Source organism: Dermacentor albipictus, chromosome 1, assembly GCF_038994185.2.
Source record: "Dermacentor albipictus isolate Rhodes 1998 colony chromosome 1, USDA_Dalb.pri_finalv2, whole genome shotgun sequence".
Classification (NCBI taxonomy): Eukaryota; Metazoa; Arthropoda; class Arachnida; order Ixodida; family Ixodidae; genus Dermacentor; species Dermacentor albipictus.
In genome coordinates this window covers 52,915,188-52,937,735 of record NC_091821.1, presented here as the reverse complement: position 1 = coordinate 52,937,735, position 22,548 = coordinate 52,915,188, and the positions used below count along the sequence as shown (strand labels likewise).

At 42.9% G+C, this 22,548-nt stretch overlaps 1 protein-coding gene across 2 annotated transcripts in view; it reads left to right on the top strand.

Moving 5' to 3' along the window:
- Kyat (Kynurenine aminotransferase) overlaps positions 1 to 22,548 on the top strand; it is a 107,453-nt gene that overhangs the window by 27,424 nt on the left and 57,481 nt on the right. For both annotated transcript variants that reach the window (XM_065428570.1, XM_065428571.2), the window contains one exon: positions 6,728 to 6,877. In XM_065428570.1, the coding sequence (XP_065284642.1) occupies positions 6,728 to 6,877 (150 nt within the window). The remainder of the gene's footprint in view (positions 1 to 6,727; positions 6,878 to 22,548) is intronic.

Here is a 22,548-nt window from a genome sequence, read left to right as displayed (position 1 = left end):
CAGCTCCCTATTGCATGCGCATGTCGTGCCTCCGTGCAGCATATTGCATGCCTGTTACAACATTTCAGGATAGAGTGATGTCCAATCTGCTACCGCAATACACACCCAAGCAGGGCCCGGGACTTGTAGTACAGATCTCACAGGTGATGGGTGTTCCGCGATTTGCATTGCTGTGATGCCTGTGCACATCACGGCATGCTAAAAGGCGCATTTATTAAACGAGTATGTATACATTACGCATGCTTACTTGGAGCCTTAATCAAAACACTTTTTCCATGCAATTGAAGGTGTGCTTATCCTTTCTTTCTGTTGTATAATGTAACATACCTTACATATATTGGTGATTAAGCTGTATTCTTGCAAATGCTGTATCTCGACAACCGTGAGTTGGTCAGGTGTCTTACACTGAAGGAAAACAACAGAAAGGGCTTGCTGCACAAACTGTGCTACAGAAGTCCTGCTTGCATGTGGCACAAAACATATGAAAAAGAAAAGACAATGTTCTTGCAGTTCTTTTCTAAGCAACGATCATAGCAAACAGTACAGCACCACTTGGTTTTGGTTAGGTCTGAGTATGGCTTTTGTCTTGCCCATTTTTCTCATTACTTGGCTCATTACTTGGCAGCAAATGCGATGAGAGATGGCTGGAACAGGGTCAGATGTTTCTGAGTTTGCTGGCATTTGATGTTGTGTAATAAGGCACAGGTTGGCAAGAAGAGACACCTAGTGAAAATTACTAAATCTTCTGAGTAAACATGAGTGAAATACGCAGTTTCTAACTATATCTGCTTTCTAGTCTAATTTTATGCCATTGACAATGTAATTTCAATGTTTCAAATTCTTAAAGTAAACAAACTTGCTAATAAATGCATGTGCATATCATTATTTGATATTAGAAGCTAAGTATTCATATTAGTGAGAGCAGCATTCCGGGTAAATTGGTAATCCATTACTCAAGTATTACTGCGCAACAAAAAAGACACGGTCGTAAGAGAAGAAAAACGCACACCAAGCGCAAGCTTTCCACTAAATTTATTGTGCCACTGAATCGGTTTATATATGTGAAGCAGTATACGCCTCGTGCACCACCTATAGAGGTGCCACTGATAGCCACCTAGCGAGCGCTTCCAACAGTACGCGCGGGAGCAGTAGCAGACGACAACCCTTTGCAGCAAGGGTGGCTGAAGTTTGCGGCTGCGATATCTCCTTTGTTCGGGTGCCAGGCTGCTGCTTCTGTGGTGACAGCTGTGGGGAAGATGCTGACCTCTGTGGGAGCGGGCGGGTATGAACATGATGTTACCGGTGTTCGGGACAACATGGTCCACATACGTGCCTGGTGCGTCTTGCAGACAAACACTATGAACCCCATTTACATGAAGTGGAGCTCATGTTAACTAGCCAATAAATTTTGTTGAGTAATGTGATCTCTTGATAGTTTTTTTTTTAAATTCTACCCTTGCCGTAATGTTCCTTCTGTACCTCAATAATAGTCACCCCTTGTTAGTGCAGACTTATGTCAAACAAATCTGCATGGTGCAATGTCTGCATATGCCGTTGTGATTTTTCTGCCGATGAATACATGCGACATTGCCAAATAAGTGCAATAGAAGTCTCCTCAAGAAGAGCGATTGCGAATTTATTGATGGAAACGCATACACTAGTCAACGAAGTCGCCGAACGCATGGGTTAATAAAAGCGCGTGTTAGTGCTGTACCGCTTATGCAATTCTGCTGCATACGCCGATGAACTGCCGTTCCTGCTGCAGTTTTTCCAATTTTAAATTCCCCAAGGGAGCTGCTTGGTAACGTACAAAGCTAAATCTGACTAACTTTTCAGTACTTTTTTTATGCTACTAGAGAGAGGTGCCACATGATATATTTAAAGGCAGAGCAGTGCCAGTCAAAGTAGATGAGCACTGGCGGCAAGGCCGGGTTTAGTCCCCTGCAGCGTAAGCATAATAAGAAAGAATTCAGTTGAGTACAAAATTCACATGCAAGAAGGGACTATGTTGTGAAACAAACAAATCACTTGGCGTGTTAAGTCTGCTCAGGCAGCATCGAGGTGTGATGACTCTCTAAACGTGATGTGAACTTTTCAGCGAAAAATACCATATTCAGCAACTATTAGCAATTCTCGCCCTGAACTAGCTATTTTCTAAACACATTTCCCAAAAATCCACAATATCTAAGATGCCCTAGGGCGAAAAGAATAAAGCTGTTAAAGAAGCACTTCCTCGGTATCATTCCGATAAGACACAGCAAGATTTTTACCATTTACAAATGAGGCAGGGTGAAAACCTCACAGCTCAAAAGAATCAGCAAGATTATGCATGCAGCAAGATTATGCATGAAGCAACTAGCAACAGTTAAACTTGTGCGAAGCCACGCATAAAATAGATGTAAAAATGTGAAGTGCACGACAGCTGGTGTGAGGATTTACCGGGCCACATAAAACCAGCAATTTCAGTTCTTGTAAACTTCAGTAGCTTTAACATATAACACAATGCGCTCATGCAGTCGTGCTGCCTAGCTAGCGAAACGCGGTAAAGAAGCGGAAAACAATATAAGTGGCAAACGACATTCCAAACTTTAGTGAAATGCCTTTAAACCACATGCTGCACTTCAAACGAACTTCGTCGCTTGGGCGTCTAACTATGATGGAGTGGAAAAAAACACCGGCGAGCCAAAGGAAAGGATGGGAACAAGAAATTTCCCGCCGAAGTGACAATCCACTTTTGCTACCGTTGCTCCCACTGATGAGGCTTTGCAGGGAATGATTAGAACCGTATCGCAGGCATGTTTTCGCCGGTATTTGAGCCCCCTACCATGCAACAATTCTTTTTCGACATTCCTTGAAGCTTTGGCCACCCCACACATATGAAGGGTGTTGGCTATTTTGCTCTGGAAAAAAAAAGAAAAAAACGTGAATAAGATAAAGAAGCGCTATCAACAACGCAACAAACTACAGCACGCGGCTGGCTCCTCTCCCGTGTGTTCTGCACAAGGCCGCCACCAGTGGCGTGTCCATCGGCGCGCACTACGCGTATAGACTGCGCATGCGCTTACATGAAGAAAACAAACTGCGCATTCATGTATGTAACATAGTTATGAGTCATGTGATGCTGCCTCCAAGAAACTTATTTCTTTTTCTGTGAGAGCCAGTGAGGGGAAACTAACACACTTATCTCCCAATTTTACAATCATCTGCGCTTCAGTTATTTCACGGATGAGCTGCATCCTGCCACGGGACACAATCGTGCAATCATCCTCAATAGGTTTGCAGCCATGATCGCGACACTGAATCGCCAAGAACCCACCGGTTCCATTTTTTTTTTACGTCGTTTGTGGAGCCGATCGTTGAGGCAGCGTCCAGTTTGCCCGATATATTGCTTCCCACATGAAAGCAGGAGGTTGTAAACCACACGGTGAATACACTCAACGAACTTTTTGCGGTGATGCTTAGTGCATTTATTGGACGGGATCGCATTTGGATCGGTCAATTTGCAAAGTTTGCCGAGCTTGTTGGGAGTAGAAAAGACAACTCTTACATTTGCCCATTGGGCCATATTTTTTAAGTTATGGGATATTCCATGCATGTAGGTTACAACACTTACTTTAGGGTATTTGTCAGGAGGGACATTGGCAACTGACTTCTGCGTGCTGGATTGCGCTTCTCTTAAAATGTGTTCCACGACAGACACCTGCACCACCTTAGGATATCCAGCCAAGGAACACCGTCGAGTTTGCGTTTCAAAACTTATGTCCACTACATGGCAGCAAGGCTTGCTAAGGGCGTTCTTGAAGCACAAACTGATAATGGCTCACTTAACAAGCTTAGAATGTGCGAACGTATATGGCAGAAGTGGCTTGTTGGTATATGGCAGAAGCGGCATTTCTTGTAGAACTGACTGCCAGAACTGTCGGCCTCGTTCTGGAAGGAAACACCACCATACTCATCAATACATTGCCATACTCAGCATGCCGTACTCATCAATACATTGCTGCCGTACTCAACAATACATACAGTTTTTAGAACTGCCACGAGTTCGTTGAGTGTACTCACCGTGTGGTTTACAACCTCCCGCTTTCATGTGGGAAGCAATATATCGGGCAAACTGGGCGTTGCCTCAACGATCAGCTCCGCAAACCACGAAACAAGGTAAAAAAAAAAAAAGGCTTCGGTGGGTTCTTGGCGATTCGTTGCCGCGATCATGGCTGCAAACCTATTGAGGATGATTGCACGATTGTGTCCCGTGGCAGGATGCAGCTCATCCGTGAAATAACTGAAGCACAGATGATTGCAAAATTGGGTGATAAGTGTGTTAGTTTCCCTTCACTGGCTCTCGCAGAAAAAGAACTAAGTTTCTTGAAGGCAGCATCGCATGACTCATAACTATGTTACACGAATGCGGAGTTTGTTTTCTTCATGTAAGCGCATGCGCAGTCTATACTGCTTCACATATATAAACCGATTCAGTGGCGCAATAAATTTAGTTGAAAGTTTGCGCTAGGTGTGTGTTCTTCTCTTACGTCCGTGTCTTTTTTGTTGCGCAATAATAGTTGAGTATTCATATGAGAAAATTTTGATATTCGAACACCCCAGTTTAGAAAAAAGCAAATGCAACATGTAAATAAATGTTGAGTTTGCTGCGAACGGCTGTGACTTTCATTTGGGGATGCAAACCTACGGCACTTTTCTGCCTTATATGCTGCTGCAGATGTACCCAAGCGCTAGGGCCCCAGCGCTTGAGTACCCTAATTTAAAACTAATATATACACACACTAACACTAACCAGCAAGGGTGCATCTTGGGTTTCACTGCACACCCTTGGAGGACCATGATGAGCTCATTGGGGGCTCCAAAGCAACTTTTTTGATGCTAATATGATTGTCACTGATTCTCATTAATAAGGAACAATGTTCCTGGATAACAATTTATGTGCCTCCTAAACTGCACTTGAAGATGGCTCACTTCATTCCGTGTGAGCACTATAAAGGCGAAGTGCTGTTGTATGACTCATCTTTCGATGTAAGTGCTGGCTGCAATGGCATCATTATTGCAGTGTTCAGCAGTGCATACAATGCCACATGAATTTTGGTAGCATTTGTGCTGAAATGCTGTAGAAATGTTATGCAGATTTCACATTTTGACCTCACTTGCCCTTTGCTATATTTCCTAGTGTGAGAGAATCAATTCAGTACTAGGAGGTCAATTCACTGAAGATTGTGGTGGCAGTTGAACATCCATGAAATTGCAGGCATCACATATTATGTGATCTTGGTAGGAGACAACTGGCTGATAAAATTCTCTTAAATCAATAAAGCTTTGGATGGATCAAATTTTGAGTGGTGCTGCCGAACACTCTCAAGGCTAGATTGTAAATATGGGTACATAAATACCCAAGTAAGTGGACAGCCATTGTCATAACTCAATTTATAGAGTGCAGCATGCATCATAGAAACGTTGTGGGTTCAGCTCTTGCTGGCAGCAAGTAATCTTTTCCTCTTCTTTAATTTCAGTATTCTTTTATTAGTAACATGAAATTTATTGCAAATTTAACCCTCACACATAATTGTTACTGTGAAATAAAATTTAATTCACCGTATTCTTTCCTTGGCTTGCTTCATGTGGTTGCTACTAAAAGGCCAAGCTCCTCAGGTCCGCTAATTTTTTATTGCTAATTCCTTATGCCCTGCTGGACAAAACTTTGTAGAACACCAACATTTTTTATGGCAGGTTTTCAGGTCAAACATTTTGAAGCTGCTGATACTGTCGGGATTCCTACTAAATAGACATGCTTTGATAACTTATCAGCTTCATTTTTTCAACATGGGCTCTAATTGAAAAGGTAATTAAAGAATCACAGTCAATTAAATAGTTAACAGGGATTTTCACGGAATCTCTAATGTTCACAGGTGTGAATAATGTGCCACCAAAAAAGCAACCATTTATCTCTATTGCACTGTTTTTAATAATTCTCTGGTTAAAACATGTTGGCGGGCTAGTTGCTTTGAATCAATATAGGATGTGTAGGTGCAACTGAACAAGGACATAGAAACAGACACACAGAGATAGTGCTCGTTCAGTCGCACTTGCACATTCTATTAAGAATTCTCTGTCTTCACTGAAACACCTGGTACATCATGATCAGATCAAAAGCATTGCAGTACATTATGCAGTGGGCAAATGAATGCAGTGTGGTCAGACCTGCAGGCATCCAGTTGCACTGTAGGACCAATTACTAGTTTTTTGTGTGAGTGACATAGTTCGGGTTGCACTGCTGCAAGGTTCAGAGCATGTCGCTAAACTATGCATATGCTCATGTCCTGGCGCTCGTGTGCATCAGAGGAAGTTGTGGAGAATTCGAAGTTTTTTTTTTTCGTTGGTAGCATCTGAAGCTGTTTTCTTGTTACGGAGGCTCGGGGCTATGGTGTTCTGCAGCTGAGTGCGAGCTTACAGATCCTGTTTCTGACTGTAGCAGCAATGTTCCGACAAGGGTGGGACATGAAAACTCTTGTGTGTCGAAATTTAGATGTATGTTAAATGAATCACAGGTGGTCAAAATTTACCCACAGCTCTCCACCACAGCATCTCTCATAAACCCGCTGTGCAGCTTTAGGACATAAAACGTCACCAACTAAGTGGTTTTATTTATTGAATCAATAACATGATGAATAGCAAGAATAGTCCACTGAGAGACATGTGCCTTAACATTCTTTTCTTGCAGGGTCACCTGCGACTGGTCAATGCGTTGGCCAAGATGTACTCACGGCTAACTGGTCGCCAGATTGACCCTCAGAAGGAGGTGCTGGTCACAGTGGGTGCTTACGAGGCACTCTACACCACCATATTGGGTCTTGTCAACCCTGGAGATGAGGTGGGTTTTGCATTGGCTGACTATATTTAGGTTCTCTTTTCTCTTCATTGTGGCTACAGTAACCTTGTTTCTATGGAGAAGAGTTGCAAGAAGGCTGTCCTCTGAAGTTTTGATTTGTGAATTTTTTCACAGATGTATGTTTGTATGTAGGTGTATGCATTTATGTCACTGTGTATCTTACATAATAAATTGTGGATATAATGAAGGCATTTTCTTGTTAGATGTGACCTCATTATAACGATGTTAGGCTGTACTACTGTATACAGTAGAAACTTGTTAATAAATTCTCGTAACATGCATTTTCCTGGTGCCAACGTTCATAATCGAGAACATAAAAAACGACCCAATAGAGTTACGCTCATTTTTGACCGGTTCATGCATTCCTGGAAAACATGATTTTTGGGCACCAGCATTCAGTATATTGCCAAATTGTGATCGTACAATATGTTATCCAGGAGCTAGCTCGCATGTAAAGAAGGAAAGGTGCAAGGTGCGTGCGATCGAGAATGGTATATAGCTGCCCGCTACAGCAGCTTCACTGCAATACTCACCCGCCCATCTCACATGAAAACATTGGCATGCACTCAGTTTCTCACTTCGGTACCAGCAAATCTTTTCCGGGGTTGTCGCACACAGCATTCACATCTATCACTGGCAATCCTATTGTGATAAGCATCTTTGCCTATCTGTTTCACAGCGCACGGTGCTGTCGGAAGCGTTGTGTGAGCTTTTAATAGGCAATAACTGAAACGTGCCACCATTCCCTGCTGCAGACTGCGATCGTATACGTTTTCCGGCCACTAGATCTCACATGAACAAGAAAGGGCGTGAGATGTGCACAATCGAGAACAGCACGTAGCTGCCCATCTCACATGAAAGCGATGGTGCGCAGTTTCTTATTCTGGTACCAGCAAATCTCCAGCCAGGTCGTCGCACGCTGCATTCACTGCTATCGCCACCAAACCTATTGCGATAAGCATGTTCACCTATCGCAGCGTAAGCAGTTATGGGCTCATTCCAATAGCCGTTTCAGTTGGTGGTGGCGTACACTGCCGCCGGTGTCCAGTGACCGTAGCAGCTATCACCGGGAATGAGAAAGAAAAAAAACTGTTCCTGCTAGGATTGAACTCGTGCCTGTTGCGTGGGAGTCAGCTACTCTACCACTCAGCCACGCCAGTACTTGCTAAGATTCAGCGGAAAAATGCACTATAAACGCGTCCTAGCGCGCGAGGAGACATGCGATGTCACATGCACACCGTGTAGCATCTATGCGTGCACATTTTGCATTGCAGTTGCATATTATTACATCGGGTAGAATTGCCATGTAACAGATGCACAGGTAAACGAGAAGAAAGGGGTTAACCGAGGCCCCCGATTTTTATTAGTCGGATCATAAGAAGTCAACAAACACTGACATCGAGGACAACATAGGGGAAATTACATATGCTTAATAAATGAAATAAAGAAACAATAAATTAATGGAAATGAAAGTGGATGAAAAAACATGGCACAGGTGGGGAATGATCCCACAACCTTCGCATTTCGCGTGCGATGCTCTATCAATTGAGCTACCATGGCGCCGTTTTCCTATCCACTTTCTTGGGTATTAATGTTTCCTAGTTGGACAAGGTAGTGGTACAAGGTAGATAAGGAAGACTTAAGGAAAAAAGAGAAAAGGAGATTTGGAGATGTATAAATATTGATGTAATGAAAAACATGTATGGCATACCTGATTAATTCAAGCAGGCTAAGTGATTGTTTTTCACCATCCTGCTTAAATGTAAATGTCATAAAATTGTCATCATCATTAGCATCATATTGTGCCATTTGACAGGTGATGTGACCCGCGTGCCATGTAGCGTCGATACATACAAACTTTGCGTTTCAGTTCCGTTATATTCCACCAGGTGTCCCGACATGTAGCAGTTCCATATAGCAGTTGCATGCTGCGCCTAGCTGGACCTGGTTAACTCAAGCAGGCTAGGTGGCTATTTGCCACCACCTTGTTTCGAAGGGGATGCCAATAAACCATCATTATCATCGTCATCAACAGCAGTGTACTGTGCCATGGTCAAGGGATGTGATATGTGTGCCACATAGTCTGGATACATGTGTTTACTCTTTGGTACATGTTATGGTGCCTCCTCGCAAGGTACGAACCGCTGCTGAAGAAGTGAATCGTATAGCTGCGCGCGCAGCTGCAACCAGGCAACGTCAGGCTCAGCAGACTGCTGTGCAGAGAGCAGGACAAGCCATATCAGAAGCCATATCCGCAGCTTGCCCCCGACGCCGGGCAGACAGTTCAGATCCTTCTCGTGAAAACGACATGAAGAGACTTCGCTACGATGACCCTGTAGTGCGTGGTGTGAAAATGAAGCTCCTACGGAGCCGCTCCTCCAGCTTACACTGGGACTGTGCTGCGTGTATCGTGCAGGACCATGACTTTTTTTACAGCACGTGGTGCCATTGGTAGCGTACCGCATGCTTTTAGCAGACGATAATCCAAACGTGCCACCGTTCCCTGCTGCAGATGGCGTGATGTGGGCATCACGTTTAGCTTTGGTGGCATCCGGCGTTGCCCAGCAGCTCAATTTGTTTTCGATTTCTCATCGCCCACTTAAAACACCACGCAATAGCAAAACAACAAAGTATGTCTCGGGCCGCCAGTGCACCACCAGCTCGATGTGTGTTGGTGTCTCCTGCGGCAGTGATCTCTGTGATGCTTTGCATTACGTAGATGTTTAGTCTTTCAAAAGTTTAGTCTTTCAAATGGTTTAGTTATTTTGGATGGTATGTTTTCCCGGTTAGTACATTTTTTTTCACAGCTTTTTCCAGAACGTATGAATGAGGTTCTGCTGTATATATTATAGGGACAGCAACACATGAGGTCTTCCATGCTAATGTGAGATATAGATTGTGCAAACCTAATTTATAAGGGTGGGCTTAGTGCAATTTTAATTTGAATCAAATTCAAATAAATTTCTTCCAAAAGAACATGTTTACTTTTGCATCTTCAAGGCTAAGGCTTCACAGAAGTGCTACAGTAGTTGTAACAAGCACATGTACCAAAAAATAAAAATATCAAAGTGCAATTAATGTTGCAAAGCTGGTATTATTGACAAAGGTTAAAAGATAGAGAAGAAAAGATGGCTTTGACAGAAGAAAATTTTTTTAGAAATGAGTGTTTCTCAGATTTTGCTTGCTTATTGTCTCTTATACAGATAAGGCACTGTGGCCATTCTTTTACTCATATAGCTATAAGTTTCAAGGCTTTATAGAAATGGCTATGTGGAAAGACAGGTTTCACCACAATTTTATTTGCATAATGCTGGATGCCTAAAGTATGTCTGAATATGAAAGTAACCCAAATACTGCAATACATGAACGATCACCTGCATTGCTCGTTTTTGTGCACAAATGTGTAGGCCCACCCATGGAAAGTTCTATGCTAGCTGGTGTGCTTTTTATATGACAGCTAGTTTGCTGCGGCACTTCAGCATAAAACAGGTACACAGTGGCTGTGGACTATGCTGCCAAGGTATGGTTGAGATTAAAAGGATGAAAAGTAGGCTGCATTGATTGTGTGCATGGGTTTTTTGAACCAAAGCAAGCTGCCTTAAGCTGAAGCTACCTGTGCATTTTGGCCTAGCCTTTTCACCAGCACTTGCAAACTGCTTTTGTTTGTAGTCTGAATGACATGACGGGTTACTTATGCGGATACTGCTGCGCTACTTTTGTTTTGCCAGGACTTTTCTGCTTAGCGTCCATTAGTGGCACTCAACGCCTTGTGTGAGAAGCCCGGGTTTGTGGGCTTCCACAGTAATAGTATGCAGTGATAATATGCTGGCTAATGTGCTCTTTTTCATAGAAATGAGGTTCCTTCAGTTACGATGCTGAGAAGTGAGAAGCTGAATGCTTGCATTTATGTCAAGGTCGCTTTCTGTAAAATTTCATATAGATAGGGTGTTATGGTAATTTTTTTAGTTGCATCACCATTGCATCACCACAGTACACATAATCTATAAAAAGGATAAATAAAAGCAGTTTGTGAAAAGGTTACGCGAGAAGAGTAAAGATAAAGAAATTGTAAAAGTGTTCTGTTTGAAAGCAGAGTGCGAGGAGCATACCTGGTGCACATGCCTGTTGTGCATCACTAACAATTCATGTGTGTGCTTTGGCATCTCTTGTGAAATTCCTCTATGCTAATTTTTCATGTGTGTAACCACTGCTGCTTAGGGCTTAATTAGAGGTGAACGTGTACAATTGCGTTTAATTAATTAAAAATTCAATACCGGTGTCAGACTTGTAAAAGGCTCTATAGTAAATGGTCTTCAGTTTTGCAAACCATAAAAATGGAAAAAGTTGCATTGCGGCTACATGAAAAAACCCAATGGCCATTGAGGCATTTAAATACTTGGACATTAAATACTTCTGGTGCCATGATTGTCAGCAACTGTTCTATATTCATGGAAGCAAGCAGCTCTGAAAATTAATGTAAAGGAGGAAAAACTTTTCAATTAACCCATTGAGGGTCGTCGTCTTCATGCATGTATGGCGACGAAAACAAATTCCATATGGTTATGGTCGTGCATATATGGTGACGACTGAATGTTTAAGAAAAACATGCATTTTCAGAATGAAGCGCCGCCATATACACCTCAGGAGGTGCTGCAACATTCTGCGACTTCTATAAGAACCTTTGTGTTGCCGTCTTTTGGCTTCCATCAAAACTAATTTTTCGCTTTGCTCTATGGTGTCTGTCACCATAGTACAGTAAAAGTTTGTTAATTCGAATTTGAAAGAGTGCTACGAAAATTCGAATTATACAAAATTCGAACTAATGAAAGTCAGAGGAAAAAAATAGCTCAGTTAAAGCACGTATATAGTCCTATGTAGCGTGAGCGCACGCACACTATGTCGGGCACGACCAACGCGGTTTGAGACGTTGAGATGGCTCTTGCTCCATCTGCGCGTTCATTGCACCGACTGTGCTGACCCACAATGCATGGTGCAGAGAAAAAAAATATCTGTTTTGCCTTAAAGGCGAAGCATCGCTTGAGATGGCAAATTAGAAGATCACTATATGAAGTAAAGATAGTAGTTTATTGGCCGTATAAGCTTGTAAACATTCGCTTACTAACTAAATGAACAATCACGGTGTCACGTGTGCACAGGTAAACATGAATACATCACACTTGATGACCGCGGAAACTCACTGAAAAACGCTGGAGTGAGGAATCGCGGCCATAGCGTTGAGTGAATTGACCTTCGTACATCTCTTACTTCAGCGTTAACGAACCATAGAAAGCACATTGCATACGAAGCTACCGGCACTACACTGACTCCTCTGCAAAAATTGCAGATCGCTTTGAAGATAGGCCGGTGGAGGCGCGCACTTTAGCCACGTCATAAATCGCTTTAATATAGGGTGCACGGCCGCGCTATAAGCAGCAACTGCCAAAGAAAAACGTACACCCCCCCTTGTCCCACCCCGATGCCTTCTGTCGCATAATTTCTGTCGCAATATAATGGTGCCCACGCCGCTTCAGCCCACGCTGGGATCACCGCCTTTCCGGGGCAGCCGCTCTACCATCTGAGCTAACCAGGCGGCTAGCAGCTAGTAGGGTGAAGTCAAATTTGTCAACAACTCGAAACAAAGGCAAGAGTTTGACAAAATAGTTCTTGCGGGTTTCCGCAAGGTGGAGAGAGGTGATTAATAAAATGAAAATTAGACATCCACCGGTTCGTAGCAACTGCTACAAAGGAAACCCATACAGGTTCCTTAAAAGAAAGGAAATCCATACGGGTTCCTCGAAATTCATCCTGGTCCCGGACTAGGACGAATTTTTCTTCAACTGCAAGGCTTTTCTTTTGAGGAACCTGTATGGATTTCCCTTGTAGCAGTTGCTATAAACCGGTGAATGTCTAAATTTTTCTTTATTAATCGCCTCTCTCCATCTTGCGCATTTCCGCAGAACTATTTCGTCAAACTGTTCAGCATGTACATTAATTTCCACCATAACTAATGTTACGCTTTGCTTGTGGGGCAACTGTTAGCACGAGTGCAAAGCACAGAGACATTCAAAATCGAGCATGGGAAGCCCTTTGCAGACGGCTCCAAAGGGCCGGGAAGTGTAAGGCTCCTCGGCTTTAGGGAGGCGCCGACGAGTCGCCGAGATGTGACCGTTGAAAATCATGCGAACCGTGTGTGTGTGTGCGTGCGTGCGTGCGTGCGTGCGTGTGTGCGTGCGTGTGTGTGTGTGTGTGTGTGTGTGTGTGTGTGTGTGTGTGTGTGTGTGTGTGTGTGTGTGCGCGCGCGCCTGCGGCACCTACGCTTACTTGGGATGCTCACCCCTTCTCCCCGTCTGCTGACGCGACAAGTTGGTGCCGGGTGCTTGCAGGTGCGCGCACGAGACAGTTAAGCCCATTTATGGTGTGATCTTGTGCCTGCATCCCTGATTTGACCAAACTGTGCTAGGGTGACCTAGAATACTGGGAGGGTGAAGCTTTCCAGAGAATTGCTACGCCGCCGTGCTGCTTTGCCGCATCTGCTGGCTTTCTCCACTGTGGAAGCTGCGCCAAAGTGGCGGATGTCTGCTATGCGCTTGATATTTGGTCGCTATTAGCCAACATTGCGATAATTAAGCTTGTATAATATGCAACGTAACTGCAAGATACTACTGCAGCGGCTCGTCACACAGAGAACGCATTTGTGTGCTGTAAATATGGGGATTTTGTACATTTCCTTCTATGCTTGCGGGTTTGTCACTGTGATGGTCCACACTTATGGGGCTGTTTCCGGCACACATTCAGTGTGTACTTCATTGTGAGCGGAGGTGTTTAGTTAAGTGTGGTGTGACAGACGTAAACGTGCTGCAAAATAGAATAAGCACAAGATGACGCGTGTAACCAGGAGAACGAAGCAGATATAAACGGCTTGCTCATGCTAACGCTTTGCGCCTTTACTTTCTTTTATTTAATGCGTTAGATTTGGTTTACAAGACCGCCTCCCGCGCTCTGCTATTTCTTTCTTAACATGAAAGTAAATTTAGCAATTTATTCTGTATGCTCGTCGGTTTGTACTTAGCAACTACATATACCTGCTGATCAATTAATATGTAGTTGTAATTACATAATGAAAAGAGACAACTTATTGTAGGGATGTAAACTTTTCACATTTTACTGCCATTGAAGGCAATATCAGTACTGATATTTAAAGTTAATAGAAATATTTGCTGTGAATCAAGGGTGGTAATTTGATGCAAACACACTTAACATCATTATGCATAATAAATGCTTGCTAGTTTACATAACAATCCTATGTTAGGCAATAAATTACGCTTATCCCGCTGGCGGGCCATTTGCATTTGATAGCATGAGACAAGTTGCATGTTGACGATTCATGAGAGGACTCGCGGATTATAAACAAGGCTGTTGCAACAGTTAAACTTTCGCATAATAAATGCGTTAACAGCTGGGCCAGTAATGGTTATTTATTCATTTCAATATAGAAAAAAAATTGTGTATAAATGGAAAATTTCCTAAAAGGAGTAGGGGCCGGACAAATGCAGATGACACAGATGTAAGATTAAATGCTTCTGGCGAGTTGACCGGATGTCTCCGCATCATATCACTTCCAGACCTTGCTCCTCTCTCTTCTCATTGACCTATCACACGTAAAGTAAAGCCCCTGCACCTTTTTAGTCGTACGGCGTAATCTTAGTAATGTAGTCTTTGCATTACATGATCACCTCCAAGCTTCTAACCTTTCTCGCTTCTCATATTGAGCTATCACACGGCGTAATGTCGTCCCCACATTGCATGACCGCTCCTGATGTTTCTTTACTTTCTCTCTTCTCTTTGCTCATTCCGTAGTTACGCGCCTCCGCCACATTGCTAGGCATTGCATCTTTGCATCAATTCAGAGCCAATGATGATGCAGGTGGTGCAAAGCCAGAAAATGTGGCTTGATCGAAAGGCTGATAGAAGAACGCAACCAGTCCGGTGCAGAACCGGATCGCGCCGAACGCGTGTCTGAAAAAAGTGATGAAAGGCTCATTTTTTACATTTGCAGTTATGTGACTAGGAAGTTTGTTCAGGAAAGAAAGTGAGCACTGTCCCGATATTCTACTAACCAAGAAAGAATATGTTAGTCAGTTAAGCGCAGCTGGTTACACACATCTAGCGGCAAGACAAGGGAGGCTTGCTGTACCCATCTGGCCATCTCATTAGATTTATCAGAGATTTTGAAAACTTTTTCACAAGGTGTTTCAGTACTCGGGAGCTTCATCACAAAAGTGTGATGCATGGGCGTTATTGAACTCATCAGGAAAAACTGGGAAATTGCAGTCCGGTGCCCCATTCGTGCGCACTCACTTGCTGCTGAAATGATTTTTTTCCATGTAACTACTCGTTGCCATTTTTTTGCAAAGTCTTTGAAACGCGCGAACACTAACTGCCGTGAATCTTCAAAATATCTGAAGTTAAGCTGCTGTATGTGAGACTGGGTTATTTGAATCTGTTTGAAACGTTCTCATCTGTTGCACTTTTTATGGTGAAGCAATCCAAACACCTCGGATGAATATCTTTGATTGATGTACAGTGATCCCTGCAGAAAGACACAAAGCCAATGCATGACTGACCCCAGCATACTCCGAAACGTCCACTCTATACCTGTTTATAATGAATATTTGTTGTCTCATGTTATATTTTTGTTAGGCACGGAACATAGATCTCTATATTTGTTGATTATATTTATTATTTATATAGAGTAGGTTTGTATTCCTTAAAAATTTTCTAAAGTGATTGAAATAACACTTTTGCGTTTGTACATTGCTTGCCGTATTTTTGATTCGGCAGTTATTTAATTTATGCAGCAAAAATGCTAGTATCTATGCATTTAATTTAATTTTATCTGGATATCTGTAAAGTCTCTTTCTGTGGGACACCTTTTGTGTAACACCTTGTGAAATAAAGTTTTCCTGGCATTGCTTTTATTTCTAATGTCTGCATTTAATCCAAGCTTCGTCTAAGCACGGCGAAGCTCGTTGCTGCATGCTATCTCTGAAGCGAAATGAGCTAACATGATTACGGCGCTATGGCCGTCCCTACTCTTTATCTTGTTTCACTTACGCTCTCCTTTGGTGCTCTTTGGATAATAAAGTACTAGTCGAGGCTAACAAATTGTCGAATTAAGATATTTGGGTATGGCTGTAAACCACTGGCAACCGTGACTGGAAGGCTCGTAGTGGTGAGCGAAGCTGTAACTGCACCTGTGTGCTGCAGCTGACTGCACGAGCAATTCAGTTTTTTTCGTTACTCTTAATTATTGCATACGTCACCCTTTTGCCCAATTACCCATGCAAATAACTTTTTCATTCTCACCTTGTGCGTGTGACTTCATTTTGTGTGTTTCTACGCACATACAGCTCCCACATTACTGTTTCTGAACTCTAGCACTGGAACTAGGCCGCGCTGATGCCGTTCAACACATGATTTTTGCACTATCTTGTTGCTCCAGCACTAAGACAATGCTTAAGATGGGTAAGTTCCATGCCGTGCCACACCATTGAAGTTAAATAGCCTCCAAGTGTCTTGCGTAGAAAAACTCAACTCAAGAAAACTACAGCGCGTAGCAGATGCCCCTGGCTTTCCACTTGCTTCCAGAGCGCAGAAAGCCCACGGGTCCGGCACAGCAGTGGTGCGGCGCGGCAGTTCTCCGCAAATGCTTCATGCGGGAGCCAGCGCTTTGGACACTTTTCCACTATTCTAGGCATGAAGGATTTTAGGTGACTTTAATCATGCTCGTGTTCCAGACTGCCGTGTGAATCTCTGCAAGGCTCCCATTGGTCAAGTTAATGCAGCTCCTCTTTTCGACACTAGTGCCAAGGCGCTCTTCGGTTACGGCCCTTTTGGGCAGGCGATACTTTCAGAAAGTCGCGGCACACATGGTTGTTTACGTCGTCATGGCAACAGGGACAGCAGCCACACAGTACCTCCTCTCCAAATCAGCTTTTTAAGAATTATTATAGCGACTTGTCCAGTTCGCTACCCACTTCCCCCCCACCCTTCTCATGTCACACGCGCAGTTTTTCTTTTTCTATTTTTGCTTTTGCCTGTGCCCGCAGCGCGTTCTTTGTGTACGCATGCTACGCCACGAATAGCTTTCTTTTTTTTTTTTCATTCATAGACACACCGAATAAACGCCACACGCGAGTACACAAGTAACGCCAACGCGTCCTTCAATGTATAAAGACACATTGGAATTGTTTGTTCCAGACTCCAGTGCTGTGAAGACAGAAACCCGTACGGGATATAAAAAAATAGTGCGCTGCTCTATAGATAAGAACTCTGCTTCTAACTTTTGTAGTTGCTGGTATACACTATGGTGCTCTGTTGCTCAATGTTCGCTCACCCGTAGTGATGTATTAAACCAGTTTGCTTTACATCATCTCATCTATGTGCAGTCCCTCCTCGATGATCAACGACGGTCAAGCTTCGAGCGAACGCCATTAAAGTTGGTGGCCGCTCGAAGTCATGAAGTTATTAAAATAATAAGCGTTAGTAATTGAAGGACTAAATTCATTTCCTTCCCTAATTGTTTTAAGGAAATATGAATATTTAAAGTAATTTGAGGTAAAGGTGTATTCATTAGGTGTTCTAGAGTGCTTGTGGCGTGTTGACCTAGAACGATTTAAAGAACTTCATGTGGACATGTCAATAATTTTGTCACCATGAATAAATCGAAACAAAAACTTTCGTCATGCTAGTTTTGCCCTACTTTGCAGTGTTAATAAACCAGCTCTTTTTAATAAAACAGTCGATGAATACGTTAACTTGTATTAATTATAAATCAACTTTATTGCCTTCCTCTGCACCCCCTCTTATGAGTTTTTTTTTTGTGTATATAAATGAAATAATATTGGCGCACTCCAGCACTGGTCAAACAAGCATTTTGTAGGCCAGCAAATTTGTATCTGCTGGCGCAAGACAAAGGCGTCTTCTCAGAAAGATGACTCGCTTTGGTGCTCAACATATACATGATTTATACTTGAGGTTATGTTGTTAACATGGGTTTCCCATTGGAGAGTGCGTGTTAAAGTGAGACCTAAATATTTGCCCTGAAATACACAAGTGAGGATGTGTCATTAATAATGTAAGTAAAATCAGATATCTGTTTCTTTCTACTTACTGTTAGCATTACTTATCTGTGGGCATTTAGAGTCATCTGCCACTCCTGACACCAAGAAAAGGTAGAATTTTGTATATAGTGATCATCATTACAATTAATTTTGCTGTACGAAAAACAATAGTCAGCAAATAGACGGTTGTTACAATGTAATCGGGAAAACAAATCGTTTACGATATTAAAAATAAAACTGGTACCAAAACACTGCCTTCTCATACTCCAGATGTAATAGGTGCTAAATTGGAAACTTCGGTATGAATGTACACGAATTGTGAGCGGCAGAGGGCTGCATACTCACTCATGAGTGCACTCACTCACACTCACTCGCACTCATTTCAAAGGCATGAGTGCGTGTGAGTGCGAGCGGAAGTGAGTGCAAGTGTGTGTTAGGGCCAGTGAGTGTGAGTGGAGGTGAGTGAGTGGAGGCGAGTGCAAGTGAGTGTGAGTGGAGGTGAGTGAGTGGAGGCGAGTGCAAGTGAGTGTGAGCGGAGGTGAGTGAGAGTGAGGACCAGTGAGTGTAAGCGGAGGTGAGTGAGAGTGAGGACCAGTGAGTGTGAGTGGAGGTGAGTGTGAGTGAGTGCCAGTGAGTGTGAATGGAGGTGAGTGAGAGTGAGTGCCAGCGAGTGTGAGCGGAGGTGAGTGCAAGTGAGTGCCAGCGAGTGTGAGCGGAGGTGAGTGCGAGTGAGTGCCAACGAGTGTGAGCGGAGGTGAGTGAGAGTGAGTGCCAGCGAGTGTGAGTGGAGGTGAGTGCCAGTGAGTGTGAATGTACATCAGTGTGAGTGGAGGTGAGTGAGTGCGGGGCCTTGCAAAATTATGGTGAGTGTGAGTACTCTGCCACAATGCCGACCTATGAGTGTAGCAAGCTAAATCACTTGGGTAGCCATAGGTTACAGGTTATACAGTGATCATTCGCACTCTGAAGATTCCTGTACAAACAAAGAAACTACTTGATTGTTCCTAATGCTCCATTTGTGTTTTTAATAAACAATGCTTCGTAATGTACGATGTGATGACAGAAACTTGCTTAATTAAAGAATACTAGGATGTTAATGTAGTTTTATATTAATTGTGAAATTGACTGTTAATTATTTAAAAACTATTCATTATTTGGTTCGATTTGCTTCTGGCACTATTCGATTCAGTCTCAAAAAACAATTGCACTCCCACTCCTTTTGAGTATTGTTAAGACCGGTAGTGCTATAAGTGTATTCAACAGCTTCTTTTCGTCTAAATAAAATGTTTCAATGTTTGTCCCCTCTGCTCTGTACATGCAACCCAGTTACAACAATTATCGGTTATAACAATGGAATTTTCTTGTCACTTGAATATTGGTATAAGCGGGTTCGGCTGTATTGCCCTTGTGTTTATTTGAAGCAGATTACTACATGTCTGTATATACTCTTGAGAAGAAGAATAATGCAATGGCTTGTTTAACTCTTACTCGCAGAATAAACTTGTATGCATGAAAAACTGAATTTTATTGAAGTGGTAAACAGCAGGTAAGGAAATGCTGTTACCACAATGAAATTTTTTGTTTCTAGTTTTCACTCGTATAAAGTGACGTGGTCACCTAGGGTGACCATGATGCACTAAGAGTCTAGAAGTCACCTTTAGTGGAGGCCAGCCCAACGGACTGTTTCCTAGCATGTGCAAGAGGACAGTCACGTCTCGCATATCCATGCTGTCTTTGAAGTTTAGGATTTTGTACTGCAGGCAGCACACCTTTGTAGGATGCACCTTTCCATCTGGTGCTTGTAGTGAAATAAAGCTAAACCTCGAAATAAAGAACTGCGATATGTTTAATCCTTTACATAACAAAGTCAGTAAAATCAGCAATTTGCTTCGTTATATTGAAATTTCATTTGATTGAAATTAGACCTTTTATGCAAATACGTACTGTTGCCAGTGCATTCTTTGTTGCATGATAGGAGCCGCAAAACTTTCTGAATTATCGAGCAGTCGGATAAGGCACATTTGAACGAAAAAAAAAAGAAGTGTTTTGTTCAATCTGAAAGTTGGCAATGAAAGATGCTGTTTCATGTTGTGTAAACTACTTACACATCGGTAATATGAAGTGATGGCAGCCATGCTTTCATGTACACTCTGGCCCCCGCAGATGATGGCGTCACTCGCAGTGGGACAGTGCTATCATAAAAAATGCTGGCATCGTGGGGTAAATGCATCTGCCTTTCGCTTCGACACGTCTTCGAAACTCTAGATTATGCAACCTCTAATACTAAATATGCATGAAGACAGCAGCACATGATGTCATGCCATCACGGCACGCCCCCTCTTTGCACACGCGGCAGATTACCTCTAAAACAGGGCGCACGTGCTGTGTATGAGCTTAGCCACGCTGACAACCATTCAAGTTCGTTATATTGAGGTTTAACTGTATAACGAAATTCTCGATATAACGAAGTGTTTTAGTTTTTATAATTGGTCCATAACACACCATATATTTTGAATCTCAATATCGCAAAGTGCGTTTATACATGATTTCAATATAACAAAATTTCACTGCCATCACGAAGGACTACCGAGACAATAAAAGAAACTTTCTGGGGACGCAGATTTTCAAATGGTTGAATCGCAGGCAGCTCCTTGCGAATGCATCTCTCAGATTGTGCAACGTGCAACCAAGAGTCATCGTTGAAGTGGAGCAGCATCATGTTTTTTATAAAGGCCAAGTGAAATAAGATTCTATCACGCCCTGCACACTGTATGCTTTAGGTGTGGGTGAAAGCATGTGAGGGTGAGCCAAGAAGCATGGTGGCTTAGAAAGAGTGTGGCTGTAGGCCATTTGGTGAACCATGATTTGGAAAGTTACCGTGAAGAACCGAAGAAAGAGACAACACAAAGCGGTACTGACAACTGCTCATTTGGGAAGTTACAGTTGTCAGCACCGCTTCGTGTTGTCTCTTTCTTCGTCCTGTGTGTTCTTCGCGGTAACTTCCCAAATGAAAAGTATGGTGGCTTCATAAGCACAGTCTTCCCATGTGAGCACGGGGAAAGGGTGGAGGGAAGCTTGCTTGTGGTAACTCGATCCAAGCGCACGCGAGAGTGGGCACAAGTTTTCTAGCATTTTATTTTCTAGTGTGACTGTGGCTACGCCTGGCTGGCAGCGTGGCTGAACGCATACGCAGCCTGCATGCTCTGTTTTAGAGGTAATCTGCCGTATGTACAGAGACTGGGTGAGCTGTGATGGCATGGCATCGTGCTCCGTCTTCCCGTGTGTTTATTGCTAGAGGTTGCATAATCTCAAGTTTCAGAGAAGCATTGAAGCGAGAGGCAGGCGAAGCATTTGCTCCCTGCTGCCGGCAATTTTCATTATAGCATTGTCCCACTGCGGGCAACTCTATCAGTGGCAGGGGCGGAGTGAATGTGAATGTGTTGCTGGCTTCACTACATACCGCCAATATGAAACTGTTGTTGACACGTCATGAAACTCTTTCGTCACCAACTCCCAAATTTAACAAAATTGTTTTTTTTTCTCTCGTTCAGATTTGCTTTCTTTTTTTCAATTGCCCAATAATTCAGTTTGCAGCCTCACCTGTGTAAGAAAATTCCATCGGCGACTGTACTTAATTGCAGAAATGATTGAATTTCAGTATAACAATATTTCGACATAACGAAGCAATTTACCCATTTTACCAGCTTCGTTATATCAAGGTTTAACTCTATACGTGTAGTAGTGTGTACATAAGGCTTCGATTTTATTATCTGAACCACAGAAAAGAACATGGCCCAATAATGTAGTTGGCATGTACAATTTGCACCATTGGTGAGCTAGGCGTTAGTCTGAGAGAGCAACGTCTGTGTCAAGGACAGCTTCTAGAAAAGGCAGAATATTTCACTTGGACCTATCTCTTTCTCTAATCGGCAAATGACACTTCACTGTATTGTAAATGGTTCAGCGGTGGTGAATATTGTGGGACGGACGATTCCATATAGACGCCTTTTCATTCATGAGAGGAACGTAAGCTTCATCAGCCCCTGTGTTAAGAGGCTTGTACACAGTATGAAGGGCTTTTCTCGCGTGCCTTTCTCTGCATGTGTTCTAGTAGATTGTACCATTAACTAAAATGTCAGCATCACTCTAATTGGTGTGTCACCCCTTGCGAAACTATCGGAGTGCGATTGCATTTCCACATACTCCTAATACTGACCACCTAGCAGTAATTATAAAAACTAGCCAACCCTTCAAGCATGGTGGTCACTCCAGGTGACCACCAGTTTTATTGAGGTAGTGAACTGTAATAGAGTCTAGCTCTTCATTCTTTTCACATTATGAACTTTCCTGCATGAAATATGTTATACCATACTTGCAGCCTAGTAAGGACAAAACCAAAGTTTCTTTCCATAGAAGACTTGGTTTTAGCATGTATCACGTCATGGAGGTCATCACGGTCGGGAAAAAATGTTGACACACATGATACTGGAGTCCAAAGGCTGTGTGTTGCCACTCTTGAAGTAGCAGAAG